Below are 21384 nucleotides of genomic sequence, written 5' to 3'. Positions count from 1 at the left end.
TCCCGCTCTCTGTCTTCTTCTCTCTTAGCTCCAGAAGCAGCATTTTTTTTTACTCTCTTGAATCACACTATTGCTTGTCCATCTCATCCTTTCTCTCTTTTCTGCATCCTGTCCATGGCTGTAATGCCCTTCACTTCCTGTCCAACATCCATTTAATGTCTCTCTTTTCACTCCTTTCTTTCCTTGATGCCCCCCACCCCTCTCAGTTCAGCATCAGCAGCTAGGATACCAACCATGTAAACATGAGACAGACCAGCGTGCTGATGAGTATCACCACCTGGTTAAACATGGCTGAGTGCGTCCGCTGGATCGCCCTGTGGAGATCATTCTGCAGACAGAGAGACAGACAGAGAGACACGTATGTGGAAATGTGTGGTAACGGCAACAACCTAAGTGCTGTATTGTTAAAGTGCAAAATGAGGATAAAATGTGGTTGATGGATATTAGGAAAAAAGAAAAGTAGGTGAACATGGCTGGATGTGATGGAACAGATGGAAGCCGAGGATGTGAAAAACTTCATTATCTAACCCATGTTGCAAGTTTAAATATGTTGTGACTGATTTACCTGTATGGCAGAATGTTTAAGATAAAGCTGGTGAGCTGAAATGGCAGAGACAGAGAGGGGCGATCGCATGCCAACAAAATAACATAACAGAGATGCTGAGACGAAAGTAATGGAAAAATTGGATAGGAAGAAAGTGCTTCACTCACTATCATGTTCTCCAGAGCGTGTTTGGCCAACCAGCAATTGAGAAATACGGGGATGAAGAGATTTCTGAAGGAGGGTAAAATCACCTGTCAAGAGGAGAAAGCTTCAGTCTTCTTGGCTCCATGTCTCATCACTTTTTTAATATGCTGTATACAGGATCTCTCACAAGGAATGGGACTGTGTGAGCATGTGTCTGTTGTGATATCCTTTCTGTATCACTGTAGCAGGTATTAAACGTGTGAAGTGCGGTAGTGGGGGGGTGGGGGTGGTGGCGAGTGAGAGCCAAAAACAAATGGCTGCCTGAGAGACTCCCCGTGCTGTCAGTGCTCAGTAACGCATATCCTTCCACTCACAGTGATCATGAAGGGAACGGCGCTGATCATCTCCAGAATGAAGGGGACACGTAATACTTGCTCCCAAACGTTGCCCTGGAAACATAAACCACACACAAGGGTCAGGAACCTCTATTGTCATGGCGACCTTAGGGGATTACCACATAACAGGCCAAGTTGCAGAGAGAAGGCGGGGAGAAATTGATCTGCTTTTGTGCCATAGAATAGATCGGGATGCATAAGGGTTATACAACTCCCTTGTGCCCTTTGAGAGAAGAAGCAGCATTACTCAGTTTCCACTAAGCTTTGCCGTTCAATTAAGATGTCAGCCATGGCTGTTTTTATGTGTCTGCCGCCTGCGTATGGCTGACCTGAATCTGACTAGCGTAGGTGGACAGGCACGGGGTATGTCCACAGGAATCAGTCAGCTCTAAATGCTAAGGCCTCTAGCCTCCAGAGTAATCTGCAGAGAGACCCCTTCATAGGCTTATAGTGTCAAGTACATCAAAGGCAGGGCAACCCGTTGCTGGATCGGCCCCCCACTGCAGCAACACAGGGGCCTCCCCTAAAGTCTTTCTGATGTATCAATAACAGGACGGTGCTGAGGAAGCCTCGAGGCCTGCTGAGGTGCCTTCCAAAATGGAAGAGAGAAGGAGCAGCATCAGGGGAGGACAAAAAAAAACTTCAGTTTAACAGAGAGAACACGCAGCAGAGAAGTGCAAAGAGGACAAACACCCTCCTCAGGCCTATCACACACATGCATGCCCACACACACACACACACGCCGCACGTGTAGACATCACAAAAGGCTTCAGACTGGCCTTTGGGGGCCACACGTAACTCACCTTGTAGCTTAGATACACGAGCAACATAGTTTCTGAAAAGCTGATGAAAGCCACAAGCACCTGTGAAAAGAGAGAGAGGGGAAGAGTAAGAGAGAAACAGAAAGAGAGGGAGAGCGGAGAGGAGACGAGGTAGTCAGAGAGAGACCAGAGCAGAGAGAAATTAGGAGTCGCAGAGATGGAAGAGGAGAGCGTGGGAGGAATGAGTAGGAGTGCTGATGATTGAGCTTCAGAGGGAACAGGTTTAAGTGAAGCAAGAGACAGCCTGGTGTCTGATTGTGTACATATATGTGTGCCTGTAATCATACTTTAAGCGTAAATACATGTCAAGTGCAATGATCTCATTTCATGTATTCAAGCCCTGAAACGATGTGGAGTGAATTAATTGCCCATAGACCAATGAAAGGAGTGCAGAAATTTTGCCATGCACCTGTGTGCGCATTCATGTGTGCACAAATGTGTGTAAACAGATGGAGGCCTTGTTTACACAAGAGTGTACTGACATATCTGACCTGCAGTGCCCACAGCGGTAGAGGTCTATCCACCCAGATGATCAGCTTCCTATAGAGCGGAAAAGGAAAGGAATAGAGAGGAGAGAAACGAGGCAAAGAAAGACCAAAATTAGACAGTGGTCGCTAAAATGGACAAGATATTAAAATTCTGTTCTGCCCAACACAATAGAACTCAACAGGGACCATAACCACAACTCACGCCACTACATTAAATTTAATTATGCTGTTTACAACTGAACAGCAGTGGAGTGCACAGCTGCCAACACACTCATATTGCAGGAGAAAAGTAATATTCACACAGTCAAATGGAAATTTACAGCGTTATTGTGAGAGAAAGGCGCTTTTTCCTTTTTTTCAAAGACACCCTGGGGCTTATCATGGCTGCTTGGCTGCTTGCCTGCCTGCGCTCTGATTTGCTCCTACGAGTCTGCTGCCTGGAGCAGGAGGTGGCCCATCCCTTTCCTGAGCTCACTCTGTCAGGCTCCTTATTCATTTGGAGCCAGAGCTTAGCCAGTGTCACCAGCCACCAATTAGATCAATAGGTCCCTGAGCAGGAGACATGGCGTAGACCGAAGTAAATGTTCACTTCCTGGTTTCTCTCCCCCTCTCTGTTGTTGTATATTACATACTTTATCTCCACTAGATCACTGTTGATTAGGCTGCACAGGCACTACATATATATTATGTTGACAGCTAATCCATAGAGTTGCATTGTGACAAATGAATGTGGATCTGTCATGCTCAATATCAGCATTGTGAATTGCATCAGTTAAGTGAAGTTGCATTGATTGCGTTATACAACATTTCCGACCGGTGGGCCGGTGTTGGAGATGCCAGTCCTCCAGGGTATGTGGTTTCATGGTCCTTGTCTGCAGGCCAAAGCCATCACTCCTAATTAGAGACTCACATGCTTACCAGTCAAACTCACTCCAGGGACGGGATGATGTATTTTGCTTGGTGCAGTTTACTCCGCTGACGCTGCAGGGGGGGAAAGAAAAACACAAAATGGCTAAGAGAGTAACTTCTTGTCTAGCTCCTCTCACCAAAACTGGACTGACCCTCTGCTTGGTCCAAATATCAGTTTACTTTCCTGATTGCATCTCCACCCTCTTCTCCCACCATAATCTCACACTCAATCCTTTTACGGGCTACTCTATACACACTGTTATCTCATCTATTGACCTGGTGCACTTGTTTCTACTATCAGGCCTCCACACTCACAGGGACTTTGTGTCACCTCATTAAGCCCCTGTTATCACCATTTCTCTCACCAGTCCTGCCTTTGCTCTTGCGGGTTGTCCAGTAGGACTCTGACAATGTAAAGGAGGCAGCTCAGCACTTTCAGAGCAAAGTTAAACATTCGCACCCGCAGACCTGCAATGCAAAAAGAAGATAATCAGTCATTAAAAAGAAATATCAGCAGCTGAATTTATAAAAGACAAAATTTTAATTAAAAATGTAATATGATTTAATAGTTTCTAATATTCTTCAATTGTTCCAAATTGTGACGCTAAATAAAACTCTGCAGGATTCTTAGAAATAGTTTAGCGCTCCATGCACCTAAGTCACGACAAAAAGGTTTAAAAGACACGACACAAACGGTGAAAACACAGATTAGCTCTGGGGAGCGAAACAGCAGCTCATAAGCCATTTATCACCACTACCAGAAAGTCAGATTGTTCTCCAAAACACGACTCATCACAGCTTCTCAATAAAGCCTTTGCAGCTATGGTTGACTGACACTGGTTGGTTTGATGTAGCAGAAATTTTTGTCTTGTCTGCTGAAAGTTAATCTTATATCCCTAACACCTCAGTTTATGATACTATTACAGTATGTTATTTAAGCAGTGATTAGGCCCTTAAGAAAAAATGTTGAAGGTTATAATTAACTATAAAATAAACCTAAGATGTAAACATTTTTCTACTTCAAATTAAAGGTTTTTGGAATAACTATTTTCTTGATTTATTTATGCAAGAGAAAACATCTGACATTTCTATAAGCGAGTCCTCAGATGATCTAAATCACTACACAGACACATAAAACAATCACAAGGAGTGGACAAGTTGAACAACTGCTGATGAAATGCAGCGCAAGAGTGACAGCACATCACGCACTAAAATGAAACACGTCTCTTCAATCAAAAATGAGAGCAACTCATGTGGAAACAAAAAAGACAGCAGACAGGAAATTCACCCAAATAACTGCAGACAAAGAACCCAAACACAGGCAACTCACTGGATCTTTGGTTTTTGATGAAGAACAGCTTGAGGCGCTCCTTGAAAGTGTTCTCATTCACATAGAACTCTACCTGCACCCTAAAAGGAATGGAGAGATGTGCAGAGACAGTAAGAGAGAGCTAGGGGTAAAGAGGGGGACAAGAGACAAAAGAGGAAAATGTGCACAGGAGGCGCTGCAGGTGACTGAAGAGATAAAATACTTCTTTTATGGAGTCAAATCAAGGGACAGAAGCAAGAACACAAGTGGAAGGCTGGAAGATAAAAGAATAGAATAAAGGTGAGGAAGACAAAGTGTACAGTTGAGCAAATTGGAGATAGAAAGGGTGATAATGGTTATTTGAACACTGAAAACTATGGAAATAAGACACTGGCTGGTTGCATTAAAGACTAATGGGTTTTGGAGGAAATGGTGCTCCTGCTTGTCCACCTGCCCATAGGCCCAGACAGCTGCAGTCAGTCTCGTTATCTCCACTGATTAAATATAGAGCAACAAATTACTTCCCTCTGATGTTTCTGCTGAACATGGGAGGCCATAATTACTGCTCTTTCTCCCTTTCCATTCTGGCACCCTCCTGTTAGAGGGACATGCACACACACACTTACTGTACACACACAGGTCTAAAATACACACCTGCAACCAGGTCATTAGGCTCATTAGACCATTCACACAGCTATCTGACATGGACGCTCATGAAGAGACATGATGAAAATGACAAATAGACACTCTCCAGACAGCTCTTACATGTGTAGAGACAGACACATAAGCAGACAGATTGAAGGTGACTGTATTTCCTGTCTGACCACCTCGGGGGAGAATTCTCTCCTTTCATCCTATGGAGGGAAGAGTGGATGACTCAGGTTGAAGATGAAAAACGGCAGGTCTGGCTCGCTGGTGGTCTCCTCACAACACAAAAACAGATGAAAGAGAGGCAGAACAACAGCAATCTATTCTCCTGTCTGCAGGAAGAGGAAGAGGTGACGGTGTGTGTCTGTGTATGTGTGTGTGTATGTGTGTTGGGGGGGAATCTGCCCAGGGTTCCTGGGAGTGGCGCCATAGAAGCCCACATGTTCAGGCACACATAGACCAAAACCAAAACGCACTACATTCCCAGCAACATTTGGGGGTGGGGGTGGGGGGTAACTATTCCTCAGGGTTGCCATGGCAACACAGGATTCCTTGTCTTTTCCCTCCCTCTCACATGAGCAGATGTGAGCAAACACAAGTAAAGTGTGTTCAGCCATCGGAGCCGATAGCCCCGCTCCAACTTGTTGACAGCTCCCTTCGCTCTGAGCAGCCTGCTGACAATAATGCTTTTGCACACATGATGGAAAACAGAAGAACATGCACATACGCTCAGCTCCCCAGGCTTGAAAAAGCCCAAGGGTGTGTAATTGCACCTTTTGATTAGAAAATGACTTTGTTTGAATTGCTGGAGAGATGGGATGCCCTGTAGTATTTGCAGTCATAGACCCTGGGGAAAGTAGGGGAAGATTGTGTGTGTATATGTCGGTGTGTGTGCATCTGTATCTGGTGAGTCGTACTGAGCTAATCGACCATATGACTGCATGAGTTCTTTTATGCGCAGAGCAATTGAATAGCCAATATCATGGTGGAAATGAGCACAGTGTACCATTCTCATCAGTTTCTGTAGGAAATTTTATTACTCATCCATTTAAAAAAGCAGGATTGGTAAGTAACAGAATACTTGCAATGGCATTATATCATTTATTTGCAAAAATTAAAGTAGGTAACCTGAGAAAAAATGGGTTTTCATCCTATGAGAAAAGATTTGAAAAAGTTCAGGCAGTTAAAACTTTACAGAAGGCTGATTTGATACGGATATTGTTTCCTTCTTACTTTGAAGTTTTTAGCAAGAACAACTTAAACTTATTGGTGGAAAAAAATTTAAATCAAATGAAAGGCTAGAGGACTGTCGGTGAAAACTTCCTCCAATATTATAACTAGAAATATGCATTTAGTCAGATTTCCCACAGCTATACTATGCTACAGCTCTATTGGCTCTGATGTGATCATTGCTCATGTGTTGACTTCTTGTGAAAAGCTCCAGTGTGGCATGTTTTGGATTATCATCCTCATAAAAAAAAGAAAAGAAAAATAAGAAAAAAAGTAAATGCTTAAATGTTCAATTTCCATCAAGATAATGTCCTGTTTTACAACCAAATCCATCAGGCCCCTGCACCTCCATGTCCAACAATAACAGTGTTTATTCGATCCTATGCCAAATCTCTTTTTATTTTATTTTTTTATCGTCTTAGGACACTTAAAGTGACATACGTTCCTAAATCCAGTCATCCCTGCATTTCTTTGTTCATCAAAGTCCTTAAAGCCCCTTCAAGCTCTGTGAGAAGATAACTTTCCAGGAGAAGAGGATAATTTCAGAGGTCATTTTGCCCTTGATGTGTTTCTCTAAGCGAGAGCTTTTCCACTTGAGTGTACAACAGAGGATGAAAAGTAAAGTGGAAATATAGCCCAATAAAGAGTTGAGCTGTGGGATAGATTGAGAGTCGGTATCTTTAATCTAAGGGGAGGATGGGGGAGAAAAACACATTAAAAACTCATAAAGAGCATTATTTCAAAACAAAAGACACACAAGCACATCACGATGGCACCTCTGGGCAAACGCCACATATCAGCCCCCCCAAGGGTCTCCAAAAAGCACAAGGAAAATAAATGATTAAGTAATTGTTTAAAAAATCTGCTTTTGAAAAAAAAAAAAACCTCACTGGATTAAGGAACAACCATTTCAGTGTATCTTTTAAGAGTCACCATGAGAGAATAACACCAAAGAGGTCTCTCTCTCTCTCTCTCTCTCTCTCTCTCTCTCTCTCTCTCTCTCTCTCTCTCTCTCTCTCTCTCTCTCTCTCTCTCTCTCTCTCTCTCTCTCTCTCTCTCTCTCTCTCACTCCCCTGCTCCTCATTCAAAATATAGGTTTATCAAACTAATTATTTTGAGCCAGGCAACAAAGATCCTCTCATGGGCTTTAATAAAGCAAAACCAGCAGGTTTAACAGCTGGAAACAAGAGTACACAAAGAAAGGGGCATGGTGTAACATTTCAAACCTGAGCCTAGGGAGGGAATTTGCATTTGTGCATTTGCATGTACACTCTGAGAGTTGAAGTCTGAAAGTCAGAGAGGACAAAAATACAGACAAATTTATAGACGAGGACAGATGGACAGACAGATAGAGGGAGACATGCGGAGGAGGATCTTTGAGAGAGAGAGAGAGAGAAAGAGAGAGAGAGAGATGAACCTTGTTCTCCTGCTGCTTCCACCCATGCCTGTGCTCCATAATGACACAGCACTGGCCATCTAATGACACAGTGGAAGAGACTAAAGAAACCCAATTCTATGCATACACAGCAGCGCAGCACTGCGCTCCAGCTCATCACAACCTCCATACAAAACTCAGAAATAGCATTCATACCAAGAAATAAGGTAACTAAGAGAAAAATTCTACCTGGTCAACCTCAGGAAAATCAAAGATATCAAGGTTCATTCAGTTTAATTAATGGAAACCAAGCAAGCCTTTGGAAAAAAAAATCTGTAATGAATATTAAAGCATAGTGTAAGAAAAGAGAAGGGATGAATCTCTATAGCCACAATTAAAAGAGAAAAATCTAAATCATAAATATGGATACAAATTCAGCTAGAGGCTTCCTGCCAGGTCTATACTGTGAAATGTTAACTGCTTTGATGTGGAAACGAGGACAAATGACTGTGCTGGCATTTATTTCACAAACCTTTTTAGATTTACAGACTGGAAAAGGCAAGAGCCAAGATGAATGAAAATATTTTTAACCTATAAAAGTAGACTGACATCAGCGAACAGTGGAATTTTTTTTTTTTTTTTTTTTTAAGAAGCTGGTCCCATCGACCGTAAGAAACGTGTAGCTTCAGAGGAACCATTCCATGGAAAATTGCTCTTGGCCATAAACCAGTTTGAAGTTTATTACTCAGCGTACTGTACTGCTTAAGATGAATGGATAAAAAAGGGGATCCTCTGTGAAAACAGGGCACAGATAAAAGAGCAAAGAATGGGAAAAGAAGACAAAGACATATAATAAAAATGTATACAGACTACAAATCAGAGCAGGGGAAATTCAATGGGATGGCAAGAGGCAAATAAATTGCACATCACCATAGGGCTGCTGTAACAGCTTAAGAGAGGCAAGGAGTGCTCTGCTTCATTCAGCCATTGGTCGACAGGACAGCTTGTCCCTGACCCAGATACACAGACACATTACTGTGTTGATGGCAGGTGGAGAAGGAATACAAAAGAAAAAGAACTGAAAAATGAGAATATGTGTACATACACCCGCTACAGAGAGATCCATTCCTTGTGGTAAGAGGCCCATTTTCATGCCGACTGCAGTCAGATGAAACAAAAAACATCAAATGTCTTTAATAGCACTCATCACTGCCGCAAAAATTGATTTTAACACTCCAATGAAACAAGCAAGTACTTTGATAATAGCTTAATGATGACTGAGACCTTTCAAGATTCACTTTCTCTGCTTGTCTCTTTGTGTGTGTTCAGTCTATATCGTGACTGATTTATCTGCTGTTTCATCTTCTGAGTATACATACAGGTCTATTGCCTCCAACAATCACTCCACCTCTAGACTCAGTAGCCCGGCCAAAGCACAGCAGGAAAATAACAGTCATTATTTTGAAGGAATATGCAACGTAACCCACAATAAATGACAGTAAGTAAGCGTGACCTGTAGATTTTTTTCAGAGGCATTTCCTGAACAACCTCTGGGTTCCTGTGTATTAAAACTTTCCATCCATCATTGGTGGAAGTGCTCCAGTCATTCCTCCCCCTTTGCTCCCTGATGTAACCAGCCTTGCCTCATCCTTTCCTGAAGTGATTATTCACTACTCATTGCTTATAGGAGGATCTGCTGACACATTCACATAATCCCCTTTGTTTACCTGAAGGTTGAACAGAACAAAGAGGCTTCAGTGGAGGACAAAGCATTCTCCTTAAATGTTGAAATCACAGAAAAGCACTACTTGGGCCCATTACAAACTAATTTAAAAGACCCATTCATCTGCCATATCTTGAAATATAATACGGCTTGAATTGGTGCACAACTCTATTCAAAGCCATCCAATGATATTCTATCTCCCTCTCCCTTCCGATTACATTATCCTCAGATGTGTACAGACATTTAAGATTTGATCAAACCAAAATGATATCAATCTGCTTCAAAGTCATCTTCAAATCACTGCTTTGAGGATCACATGTGCAATTCAAAAGGAGTGAAACATGAGAGGAATTATCTCTATTGCCTGTCCCTGTTTGTCTCTGGGGCTGCATGGATTTGAAAGACAACTCCTGTGGTATATTAAGCTAACTCAGTTTGGGAATAGGGGAGCTGCGATCAGTGGACAACTGCGTTTGTGATTCCCCCCCACAACAGTGTGGCGCAGCAGCTCCTTGCCCCCATCCTGATGCCACGAAGACCTTCCAGCAACATCAAACACCGCAAGAGCCCAAAAGTACTCAGACACATGCTAGTCAGCCCCATGGCTGTGTTAGTATCCACAGCAGGAAGGCTCTTAAGTGTTGACAGTGCTCGTCTAACCGAAAGGCTGGATAGGGAATTCAGTATCCAACTTATTAAAGCCCAGTGATAGCAAAAGAAAAATCTCTAAAAATAAGATAAGATAAGATAAGATAAGATAAGATAAGATAAGATAAGATAAGATAAGATAAGATAAGATAATCCTTTATTAGTCCCTCAGTGGGGAAATTGCATGAAAGAACCATGAGTCTAGATGACCAGCAGAGACACACCCTACACTGACTCTGTTCTCTCTACAGCCTTGGGCTATCGCTCAACAACAACAGTGAAAAAGGACACAGCTAATATATATACAATATATTCTGTACCTTTTACTGTATATATATGTATTTTAGGTTATCTACACCTTGCCACAGGATGCAGGCGTTGCTGGAGTACAAGGAACACAGAACCAAATTTAATAAACTCTGACTGCACGACCAAACTGAAGTGTCTCTCACTCTGCCTTGAGGTACTGTCTTGTCTGTACTGTACACAGCCTTCTCACGAAAAAGAGCGGCTGCTCATGTTCACCAGGCATCATGTCCACAATATTCTTTGCAACAGGATCATGCTCAGACTGTATATGAGCCCTTCATCCTCCCACCATGCCCTCTCATTTGTTCTCAGATAGATCTATCCTTGATGTTCAGCCCTGCTGCCAACCGTTCCTCTTCGCCAATATTAATTAAAATGTTGTTCAGAATTATTTTTTTAAATAATAGAAAGGGACCTTTTTCAGCCCTGATGCTGTGGTTTTATTAGTCTACTCCAGGCCTCCAGGATGCAGATCCCATTCCAATGAATTTTCATTAGCAACTGGGTGTTTTTGAGTTGACCTAACTCTGTTTACCTGCAGAATACCGTGCATGTCTGTGAGGACATACACGAGAGTCATGGAAGAAGTTATGAGGTTTGCCTGCACCTTCGTCACCCCTTCTCTCTCCCCCAGCTTCAAATCTGATAAAATCACCCTTTCACAGTCTGACTCTTCTCATCACACAAGTCATCTGTATCGCTAATAACCTCCCTTTATGCTAGCTCTGGCTCTCCAGACAGGATGCATAATACATCCTCAATTCTACAATTCTTGTCAGAGATTACTATCAGCTTTCTAACCTGTCTTCTAAATGGTATGACTGAAACTTACATGGGCTCTGAAAGTCTCCCTAAAGGACTGACTCTGACTCTTAGTGTAGTCATAGTAAAACTGCCATGAATATTGACAGTATTGATGGATCATGCTCCACATTGGCCTTAGTAGATTAAGGCTTGACTGGAAGAATTAAAAAGAAGGCGAAGGGAGCAGGAGCATGGGTAGAAAGGATGGCAGAGAGTAGACTGAGACAGAGATTGATTGAGGGAAGATGTGGAGGCGACAGCCAATAAGAGATTGTTTTAAGGACAAAAGGCTGTCATTTGTATGGTAATCCTGGGCTCTGAGGAAAGCCCCTGCTGAGTCTGTCTATTGTGGAGCAATGAAGACTCTGTATTTCATTTCACTTCTAACAAATTAGATGTACAAGCGGAGCTGTGCTGGAAATTTTGTGTGCACTTATAGACTGTTCTGAACATGCTATAGACTTTGAAGAGAATGGTAAATTGCTCTGAAATGTTTTGTAACATAGTAACTGCTATGCATTCATCCATAATTACTTTAAAAAACTCAAATGAGTTACTCAAAATGTATGAAAACAGGTTCATTTGTGAACAAAAAGAGCAATATGACAATATGACGGTATAGAAGATTCATAGACAGTAGGAGCAGATTAACAGATTTAACCTGGCTGTGATAAGACTAATGCTAGTAGCAACAACTTAAACAGCTTAACAGCTTAAAGAAATTAATCCATTTCAGGGTTTGATATCAAGTTCATTTTAGGGAAAACCAAGAAGCACTTTGGCAAAAGCCTCATCATCAGTCTTCAAAATATCTGTATTTAATTGTTTAGTCATCTGGCATTTCCTCAAAACAGAAGCCTCTGACTCACTGCCAGAAAATATAACTTGTGTCAGTGTAACTGGAACAGTGGCATTAAAATGCTCCTACTTCTCTGTCCTTGACACATTTCTGTAACGGCAGGACACACATTAACTTACTGATCAATTAACAGGCACAACCTTGATTGAAATTAAGGGAACTACACAGATAAGGATAATTGGCTGTTGTAACCAAAGTTTCAGTGGCAGACTCCTATTCAAATTTCAGTCTGTACACAGTAAACCGAGCAAAATTTATTTTTGGTATGCTGGATTTTCAAAGATAAAGAGCAGTGTCAAATTAAAGTGTAAAATATTCATTAATATACGCATGAGGGCCAGGGCATCCCCCACCCAAACAAACCACAATGCCCTAGGACACAGGTCCACTAAAAATAAATAAATAAATACAAACCTTAGGCACTATGGATACTAGCAACAATACAATCAGGAGGACAGGAGATCCCTATGTGTGAAATAAAATTATCAAATCAACTCCCATCTTTAAAAGTCTGTGCTGAAAATTGCCTCACCTGAGAGCCTTTCAACGGCTCCAGCAAAATGTATTCCACTGAATTACAGGAGAGCTCTTGAAAGGGTAAAAAACATGGTATTGGAGGCACTTCAATCAGAACTAAGATGCAGAGGAGGGGTGGGGGGTGGAGGGTTGATGTTAATGGAGGGCAACGTATAGACACACAAAAGCACGCACACACACACCCAGACGGATTCATGCGGAGAGGAGTGGAGGGCAGGGAGAAGGCCCTCAGAGGGTGACAGAAGAGGGATTATGGTGCTCAGTAATATATGTTTGCAGCCATATGTGTCAAGGAGATAACTTATGCGTACACATGTTGACATTCTTATGTATGAGAGTGTGTTTGAGCTGGGACCATTGCAGTCATACTGTATGGTGCTGTCTGTACCCCTGCGCCCATTGGGAGCATCTGGTTCTTGGGAAGGGGGGGGGGGTTACTTAAAGGCTACTCCTAGATTAATGGACCATGGCAGACAAACTGTGTGATTCAGCCATAATTAAGCTTTCTGTCACAATCAATTACAGTTCTTTCCTTCGAATCAGTCCATTTTACTGCATGTAATACTCCATGGGCATTGAGATCAACACCTTTACCCTCTGACAATCGCTCAATCGCTCAAGTGTCTAGATGTTTGTATGTGAAAGCATGCATGCACACCGATGCTTAGACACATACTCAGAGATTTAACACTGAAACTACACACATCAGATGCACAATACTATGCTAGATACAAATGCTCATAATTAGGTTATGAAACAGGCATGTTTGTGCTGAACATTGCAGCTCTGCAATGTGACAAAATAAATATAACATACACAACCCACACACTGGTTTAATTGGAACCTCTGAGCCTTCTAGAGCTTTTCAAAGTGATCAATAACAGGATATCCCCGAAAAACATGTGTTTGGAGGGTATTACAGAACATCTGTGGTACTGACACACCATCCCTTCCGATTGTCTCAGCAGCCTTCAAACCAACCAAATAAATCACAACCACATGGCCACTGTACACCTATTTTGCTTCTGTGACATTCATTTAGTGAAATCATTCACTGTGTTGCCAGCTGTTATTGTTTTTTGTTCGCTTTCTTTAGAGGATGTAGACTATAAAAAGTCCCTTTATGTCTCATGGATTTCCCAGAAAAAAGCAGCAACCCCCCCACGCACCCATCACTGAACCTCTGTAATCAGGTGACTGAGATCACACTACACTCCGGTTTGGAAACATTAGTCCTTGGGCAGTAGCCGACAAATTACAGATGGCCTGAGGAGCACGACCAGGGTGAGCAGGCCTGTTTAGGCTTCAGCTGTGCAGAGTAAGACCCTTTAAGAAGTCAGGGAAACAGATACATCGTAAAATAATTTGATTTATCACATAAAAGGACAGCACTGTGGGATTTAGCATTGATAGTTTCAATAATATAAGCACTATTGGCAGACGGGGCCAATATTTAATGTACAATATAGCAGCACTGTCTCTGTTATAAATCTTGGCAACGGCTTAAACTGAATAGGTCACCTCTTCCATGCTTTCAGTAACAGGTTCCACCTATTATCTGATTCGAAACACCCACTCAAGTTCACAAGCATTTTTGTCCACATTTCCACCTAGCAACAGGAGACACCACGCGTGAAATGAGGGTTAAGGTTTTCCATTAGGCAGCATAATGAAAGAGCCAAATTAAGCAATGCATATCATATGGCACGTCAAATCTGCAGTCCTGTAAATAGAGTGTAAGCAAAGGTTAATTGCCAGTTACGGAGACCACCCTCTCGAAATTGCCTGTCCAGGTGGCAGATAGTTCACTGTAAATCTCAGGAATTATGGCATGAGGAGTAACACAAATATGGTGACATACCGTAGGTCTTCATTTCCTTCCTAGTGGATGCCACCAGAGGATTAAAAAAAATGTTTCAAATGTTTGAAAATAAATGAACTAAAAATTCCTGAATTCATATTTAGTCTTTCAATCTCTTTTGAGTATTTTTCTATATATATGGTCTAATGAGTATATTGCTTTTGGTGTGAAAGTATTGCATTATCAGTGTTAGCCACAGTCTCTTCTGCGCTCACAGGGGAACGAATAAACCTGCTGCAGCATCCATAACAGAGCTGCACAGCTGACAGTAAAATACCCCAACACATTATTACACCTGAATCCATGAGATGACAGAGAGAAAATACAAACGCAGAACAAATGAGTACTTTTTACACAAGGTGATGGGGTGCTCTCGTGGCGCACAGATGCGCAAAGGGATTCAGTGCGCCGTGCGTAAACGGTGAAAGTATTTACCTGTCGTCGGTCTGCCAGTCCCCAAGCAACAGGTCTCGGAACCGGTACCGAGGGGGCAGCGGGAGGACCTCCTTCTCCAGTTCGACCATGGTCTCCCTCCTCAGAGCCCAGAGACAGAGGCTGATATCACCGCAAACCGCACCTCCACACTGAGGAGGTGGAACCCCACAAATCCAACTCCGTTCCTCTTCTTTCTGCTATAAACGTAGATTAATAAAGAACACATTGATACACCTCATGGTTTCGTTTTCGACCTCCCTCCTAAACAGAAAAAAAAATCAACTTCTCTCTTTTCTGGCTCCCGTCACAATGCAGCTTTACTTTTCTTTCAGCCGAGGCAACAGGTCGAGGTTGTTCATCCGTCGGTGCGTGGGGGAGGCTCCACTTTTACTGTGACAGCTGGAGAGCAACTGGTTGTCTCCCTCAACACCAGCATCCTCCCTGCCTGAGCTCCGCATGGACGCACTGACAGCAAATGTGCAAGCAGCCGTTGAGGAATACTGTACTGTTGCGATGACTTTTCATCTCAGAAATAACAAAAAAAGGCGACAATAATAAAAAAAAAAAAACAATAATACCCTAGAAAAATCCAGAATAATGAACCATCAACATCTGCGCTGCGTTATGAACACAGTACTGTTCTCTGCAATCCTGAATGATAATTGTTACACATACACACGTGATCCCAAGAAATGTCTATCATACTTCTGTGGAGACCTGCGCGTATCTCAGTCGTGAGTCTACAACGACGCTTACGTACATTTATTATTTCTGCATGGAGAGCTGTAGTTTTCCTTATTTTAACTAGACTTCCACTAAATATTATGGGGTTGTAGTTCTTTTTAGAGTCAGTTTAAGGAAGCACATATGACAAGCTGAGTATTGTGTGAGAACACATCCAATTTGTTTAGAGCAAGGCTTTGGTCGTTTACATTCATTTTCAGACACTTAACACGATTTTGCACGGCTTGCCAACTGAGCTCTGAGTGCTGTTGCTCTCTCACTAAGCATCCATATGCTAAATATAATCAAAATACACAGTTGAGGCTGAGGATGTTCTAGGGAAAACATCCCTTCTCAGGAAAAAGAACCAAAATGCCATTAGCTGTTTAAAAACAATGCAATCATCGCATTCACAAATAGAAGTTAAAGTGAATGTGGGCTATAATGTAAGAACACAATTTGGACCTACTATTATCATAGCATATTTCCTCTCATGAATATTTAATTCCACTCATATTATGACTAATTACTAAACACTTAAGGCTTAACCACTTGTAAACTACTCTCATTATGCACCAAACCCAGTATTTGTATTGTGGTACTACACTGCTGTGCTACATATGAGTTTGCCTGCCACTCAGTACATGTCACAGGTTTAATCTTGTAGAGCCTGTAGCCATAACAGAAGCCATAATGAAATTCAAATATGGTGCTTAAGAGCACTGTTGACTCAAAGCCACAGACAACAGGTGTTATTCAAATTAACTTCCAATGATTAATATTAATCACGCACAAATGAGCCTTGACAGACCAGCACCTCTGTAAGCTCCAAACAAGACATTCACTCAGAGGGTCAGAAAGCATTATTGCCCATTGAATTGATGAGGAAAAAAAGAACAAAGGGCCTTAAGAATGATTTGATTCTATTTAGATAGATGCAGAATTTGGACTGTGAATAATTCTTTTGTCAGTGTTTTTGCACCCTCCTACATTTCAGCTCATATTCCTAATCTAACTGTAATCATATGTTATTTTTACCGAGAGACAGCTGAACTGCTGCTTGCTCTATTAGGAAATTTATACTGAATATCATTCAGTTTTACTGTCACTGATTTTGTCTATTTTGCCCTCTGGTGGTCATCATGATACAAGCACACAATCTATTGTGAGCTAGGTTCATTTATGTGATCAAACAGTTAGGTGACAACAACTAGTCAGTTAGGATGTAGGTTAAAACACCAGAATACACATAGATTTATCTGTAATATGCTCAGGCACAAAAAAAAAAAAAATACAAAGAGGTTGACAGGAAGGAAAAACATTTCATTTCAAGTGGGTGGGCCTAGCTGTGTAGCCATGGTAACAACAAAAAGTGTCTGAGCATATCAGAGGAGATAGTTCATGTGTTTCAAACCTCATTTAAACCCCATTCAGTCTCACATTTTCATAATATATACTCTGTAATTTTCAGAGGCTGAGTAAAGAAGGTTGTTGTAAAAGGCAATCAGGCTTTATCCCTTTGGATCAAAAGCCATTTGCTTCACCGCCTACAAAACGGGCGAGGCAAATACAAATATAAACAAAGAGTAGAAAACAATCATCCTTAAAAACAAGTCATTTAAAAGATACAAAATGTTTCAGTCACTGACATTTATGTCCATTTAAAGTAAAACTGTCTCCTTCCAAGTTCTATTCCAATGTGACATTGACAGAGGCAAAAGCGTCCACAGCCCAGCTGGGGTACTGGTCACGAGAGGGAAACATCCGCTTCATGAACGACCGTATAAACTCGGGGAAGCGGCCCTCCACAATGCTCTGTCTCACAGAGCGCATCAGGGTGAGCTGAAAAACAGAAATGTTTGGTGCACAGAGGGAAAATAATGTATATTGATACATTATATTGATTATAATAATGCATGCATCAGTCAGCCACGGGTCAGGCCAGCGTCCTCAGAGCACACAGTAAAAATGTTTACATGCTACTATTTAGCACAGCAGTGCTGAAGTGGCAGAGTGACGGCCCACAGGCCAACCAACACAGGCATCCCTAGAGCCCCCTTGCTAGAACGGCTTCAGTGTTTTGATTATGCCAGAGCAGCAGAGCTAGTTCGTGCTATTTTGGGGTACAGAGAGTACTGATATGCTGATATGAGGCACACACACGGGAAACGAATTAACTGATAAAACACACTTGATCTGTGAAGTGTTTCTCAGATATATCAACTCTTTTAAAGAAAATATGAAAATAATTTTTAAAAAATATTTTTAAAAAACTGTGGTGATTTGATGTACGTATATAAATTTAAAACACAAATGCAGACCATTTCAAAATAGTTTGTTTGTAAATTTATTGTTAAAAAAAAAAAGATATATATATTTGGCCAAATGGATTAATAGTGTGGTTATAATCAGCATCAAGAACATACACAGTGACAAACATATAATTGAATTAAACACATTTCTGATAAAGTCATCAAATACGGAAAATTAAAAAACTTCAGAAAAGTACAATTTATGGAGGATATGATGTATTACATTGCAATATATTGTACAGGTGTACCCAGTAAAGTGGCCACTGAGCCATTTCAGTGTACTGTGTCACATCTACATGTTCTATGTTGAATTTTATACATTTTGTGTTCATTTTGGAATCAAGCAATTATATTAACCTTTCTGAGACTCACCTGGTAGGCAATGTTATGGATGGTGATGTGATGCATGGCTGCAGTGTCACTCTTAAACAGAGCATGCAGGTAAGCTCGACTATGTCTGAAACAGAAAACAAGAATATTATTCACATCTGCCTTCCAGTAATACAGTGTCACAACATATCCATGGTACAAAATGTCTTAACACCAGGCATCATTCACTGCCAACAAAGTGCAGAACTGACAAAATATGCCTATCTGCAAATATACATACTTCTCTCACAACACACTCTTCTTAAATTGTCAGAATATTTTCAACCATGTGAAATTAAAGCAGTTATTTAAGGTACCTGTAAGTCTATTACATAGTGTCATTAGACATTATACATTGAAAATCATAGATTAAAAATAAAAAAAAAAGCATCCTTTATTTACTTTTAAATGTTTTGATATACCAAAGAAGAACAACCTGCAAGACTTATCATGTAAGACAAACCTCCAGGTTGACACAATGATCTGTTGTTTGTTCTCAACTTACCTCTTGCAGGTGGGACACTGGCAGTCTGGGTCTATGGGCTGGAAGTCCTTGGCATACTGCTTATGTTTTACCTGGAGAGATCCCCAAGGCACCAAGGCAGAACCAAACCTCTGAGGGGGAAAAAAAAAATCTCAGGTCTTGATATGGAATTATAACTATTAAATGACAATTTAAAAGAGATTTATCAGTCTGTGGGGTAAAGAGAGCTTACTGCAGTGCGTGTGGGGAACACGCAGTCAAACATATCACATCCCAGAGCGACACACACCACCAAATCCACTGCATACCTGCAGAGTTAAATTCTTGTGTCAATTAATAACATCATAGCCAGCACAGTTCTCATTGGGAATTGTACTGTATCTTTTACTGCAAACGTACCCCACACCCATGAGGTATCGAGGCTTTTCTCGTGGCAGGTGGTCAGTGCTTAGCGTTACCATCCTCCAGAAGTCATCCTTCTCCTCTCCTCCACTCAGGCCTCCGATGGCAAAACCAGGAACATCGCGCTGAGTCATTTCTACATGAAGGGCATAAGATATCTACCGTGCAAGTTCCACTTTTTATCATCAGAGTCTAGAGTACAACTATTTGTGTGAATTTCTGTTGGGCTTGCCAAAATGCAATTCTGCCAGTATCTTTGGACAGTGTTTACGGCCTTTAAATGTGACAGTAAACAGTTCTGTATTACTGGATTCCTCTTCATATCCTGACTCTTTGAACAAGACTGTTACTATCTAAGCTACCTCCCACTTGTTTGATTCATACATACTTCCTTGTTGGATCAGGATGTAAAAGCTCATTTATATTCATGGACACATGGATCAGAGAAACATGTCATGTAACCTTTCTATGGCCACTTTCCAAATTACAGTGACAAAGGTAGGTGATTTTTTTACCATCTAGACAAGCCTTGCGCAGGTCTGCATTCAACCCTCCCTGTATGATGGCAAAAAGGTTCTGTTTGTCTGGATTTTTATTGGCTGCTATGCAGCGGTCCAGCCAGCGAATGGATCTGTGCATAGCCTCCTCTACCCGCGGTCCTGTCACAGTACTGCTGACCACATCGTCCAGCTGCATCATGATGTCTGACCCTGGAAAAACACCGAGAAACATGGAGAGGCAGCCTGTTAGCCACTGGCAAATTGTTGTTTGTTACTTAACACTGATTCAAATTATTTTACTCCGTGCTGACCCAAACTGTTCTGTATGCTGATGGATTTCTCTGGAGTTAGAAGGATCTCTTTGCCATCATAGGGGGACTTGAACTTGACCCCTTCCTCTGTGACCTCTGAGAGTTCAACAAGAGACACCATCTGAAAGCCTCCACTGTCCTGTAAGATGAAGGAAGTGAGACACAAGATTTCAGCACAAAGCAAGACAGGACCACTTGTGCTTTTGTGAACACACAAACAAAAAAAAATCTCCTGTTGCTTTCAACTCTTTCATCATTCATGATTTATTTAAAAAAGCCACACTCACTGTTAAAAGATTTCTCCTCCAGTTCATGAACCCATGTAATCCATTGGCTTTCTCGATCAAATCAGGTCCCTGTGTCCAGAGTTGAAATTGAAAAACACATTTACTACAGAAATAGATGTCGTGAATTCGCACAGCAACAGTTAAAGCCAAATAAATCATAAGAAAAGCGGGACTGATGTTATAATAGTGTCACCTACCGGTCTCATGCCCAGGTGGTATGTGTTCCCAAGACAAATCTGACATCCAAGACCCTCCAGCTGATCCACAGTGATTCCCTTCAGAGTCCCCTGAGTACCGACAGGCATGAAAACCGGGGTGCTGACGGCGCAGTGTGGCAGTATTAGATCACAAGCTCTTGCTTTTGTCACTGAGCATTCAGCAACGATTCGCAGTGAGAGAGGAGCACCTGCAGACAGAGCTTTCTTTAGGGACATGTGGTTTTCTGGAGTATTTGAATCAACTCCACACTCTACAGAGGCAGCCATGTTGCAGTGAACATGTGACGTAATCGGCTGCAATTGACATTAGCATTGACCAATCCGAAATCAGCAATTTGATCAGAATGAAGCGCACACCTTTTACTTATCCAATCAGAAATATATCTTGGTGGAGAGGCACAAAATTAGCCAATAGTCTGGTAGGATTTTCAGACATGAGGCGGGTCTATACTCACCGGTTTCGATCGGATGTCGTCTCCCCTGACCGGATGGTGTTTGTGTAGAGGAAGTTTTGTTTTGCGAGTTTTCCGTCCGTTTCGATTGACAGAATATTTAGCTGATGCACTTAAAAGAACACGAAATGATATTAGTGTGAACTGCATTACCGGTAACCGCTCAAGTGTTCAAGAGAGAGTAAAAGCCCAAGCTGTTTGAAGCGGCGGAACTCAACAGAGTAACCCGAGAGCACCTTGCTGCTAAGCTAACATTACCTAGCTAGTTAGCGCGGCTAGCGTTAGTC

General features: G+C 41.7%; 2 protein-coding genes across 3 annotated transcripts in view; both read right to left on the bottom strand.

Moving 5' to 3' along the window:
• Positions 1-15128, bottom strand: part of LOC121198265 (potassium channel subfamily T member 2) — a 33752-nt gene extending 18624 nt beyond the window's left edge. Inside the window, exons 1-8 of the mRNA XM_041062263.1 lie at positions 15040-15128; positions 4632-4711; positions 3667-3769; positions 2396-2444; positions 1887-1946; positions 1063-1137; positions 712-795; positions 234-328 (exon numbers count right to left, since the gene is read on the bottom strand). Of these exons, the coding sequence (XP_040918197.1) occupies positions 234-328; positions 712-795; positions 1063-1137; positions 1887-1946; positions 2396-2444; positions 3667-3769; positions 4632-4711; positions 15040-15128 (635 nt within the window). The remainder of the gene's footprint in view (positions 1-233; positions 329-711; positions 796-1062; positions 1138-1886; positions 1947-2395; positions 2445-3666; positions 3770-4631; positions 4712-15039) is intronic.
• Positions 15129-16500: 1372 nt separating this feature from the next.
• Positions 16501-21223, bottom strand: qtrt1 (queuine tRNA-ribosyltransferase 1). 2 transcript variants are annotated; one of them, XM_041062765.1, is made up of 10 exons: positions 21101-21223; positions 20625-20833; positions 20428-20496; positions 20141-20279; positions 19845-20039; positions 19327-19465; positions 19160-19235; positions 18949-19058; positions 18447-18531; positions 16501-17604 (listed from the first exon to the last, which is right to left on the bottom strand). In XM_041062765.1, exons 2-10 carry the CDS (start codon positions 20730-20732, stop codon positions 17452-17454), a joined length of 1074 nt encoding a protein of 357 aa, XP_040918699.1. In that variant the 5' UTR covers positions 20733-20833; positions 21101-21223; the 3' UTR covers positions 16501-17451. The 2 variants fall into 2 exon arrangements, with proteins under 2 accessions (XP_040918699.1, XP_040918698.1); XM_041062764.1 differs by lacking the exon at positions 21101-21223 and having other exon boundaries at positions 20625-20919.
• Positions 21224-21384: the final 161 nt, after the last annotated feature.

Source organism: Toxotes jaculatrix, chromosome 18, assembly GCF_017976425.1.
Source record: "Toxotes jaculatrix isolate fToxJac2 chromosome 18, fToxJac2.pri, whole genome shotgun sequence".
Taxonomy (NCBI): Eukaryota; Metazoa; Chordata; class Actinopteri; family Toxotidae; genus Toxotes; species Toxotes jaculatrix.
Note: the sequence above shows the minus strand (reverse complement) of the source record. Positions and strands in the feature narration are given on the sequence as shown.

What these genes read in the sequence shown, in the direction of transcription:
- qtrt1 (XM_041062764.1), bottom strand. Translation starts at nt 20,912, where the DNA reads ATGGCTGCCTCTGTAGAGTGTGGAGTTGATTCAAATACTCCAGAAAAC. An exon ending in ACCACCTGGGCATGAGACCG is followed by an intron (nt 20,497 to 20,624) that starts GTAGGTGACACT and finishes CTCTGGACACAG; the next exon opens with GGACCTGATTTGATCGAGAA. An exon ending in CGATACCTCATGGGTGTGGG is followed by an intron (nt 19,236 to 19,326) that starts GTACGTTTGCAG and finishes TTAACTCTGCAG; the next exon opens with GTATGCAGTGGATTTGGTGG.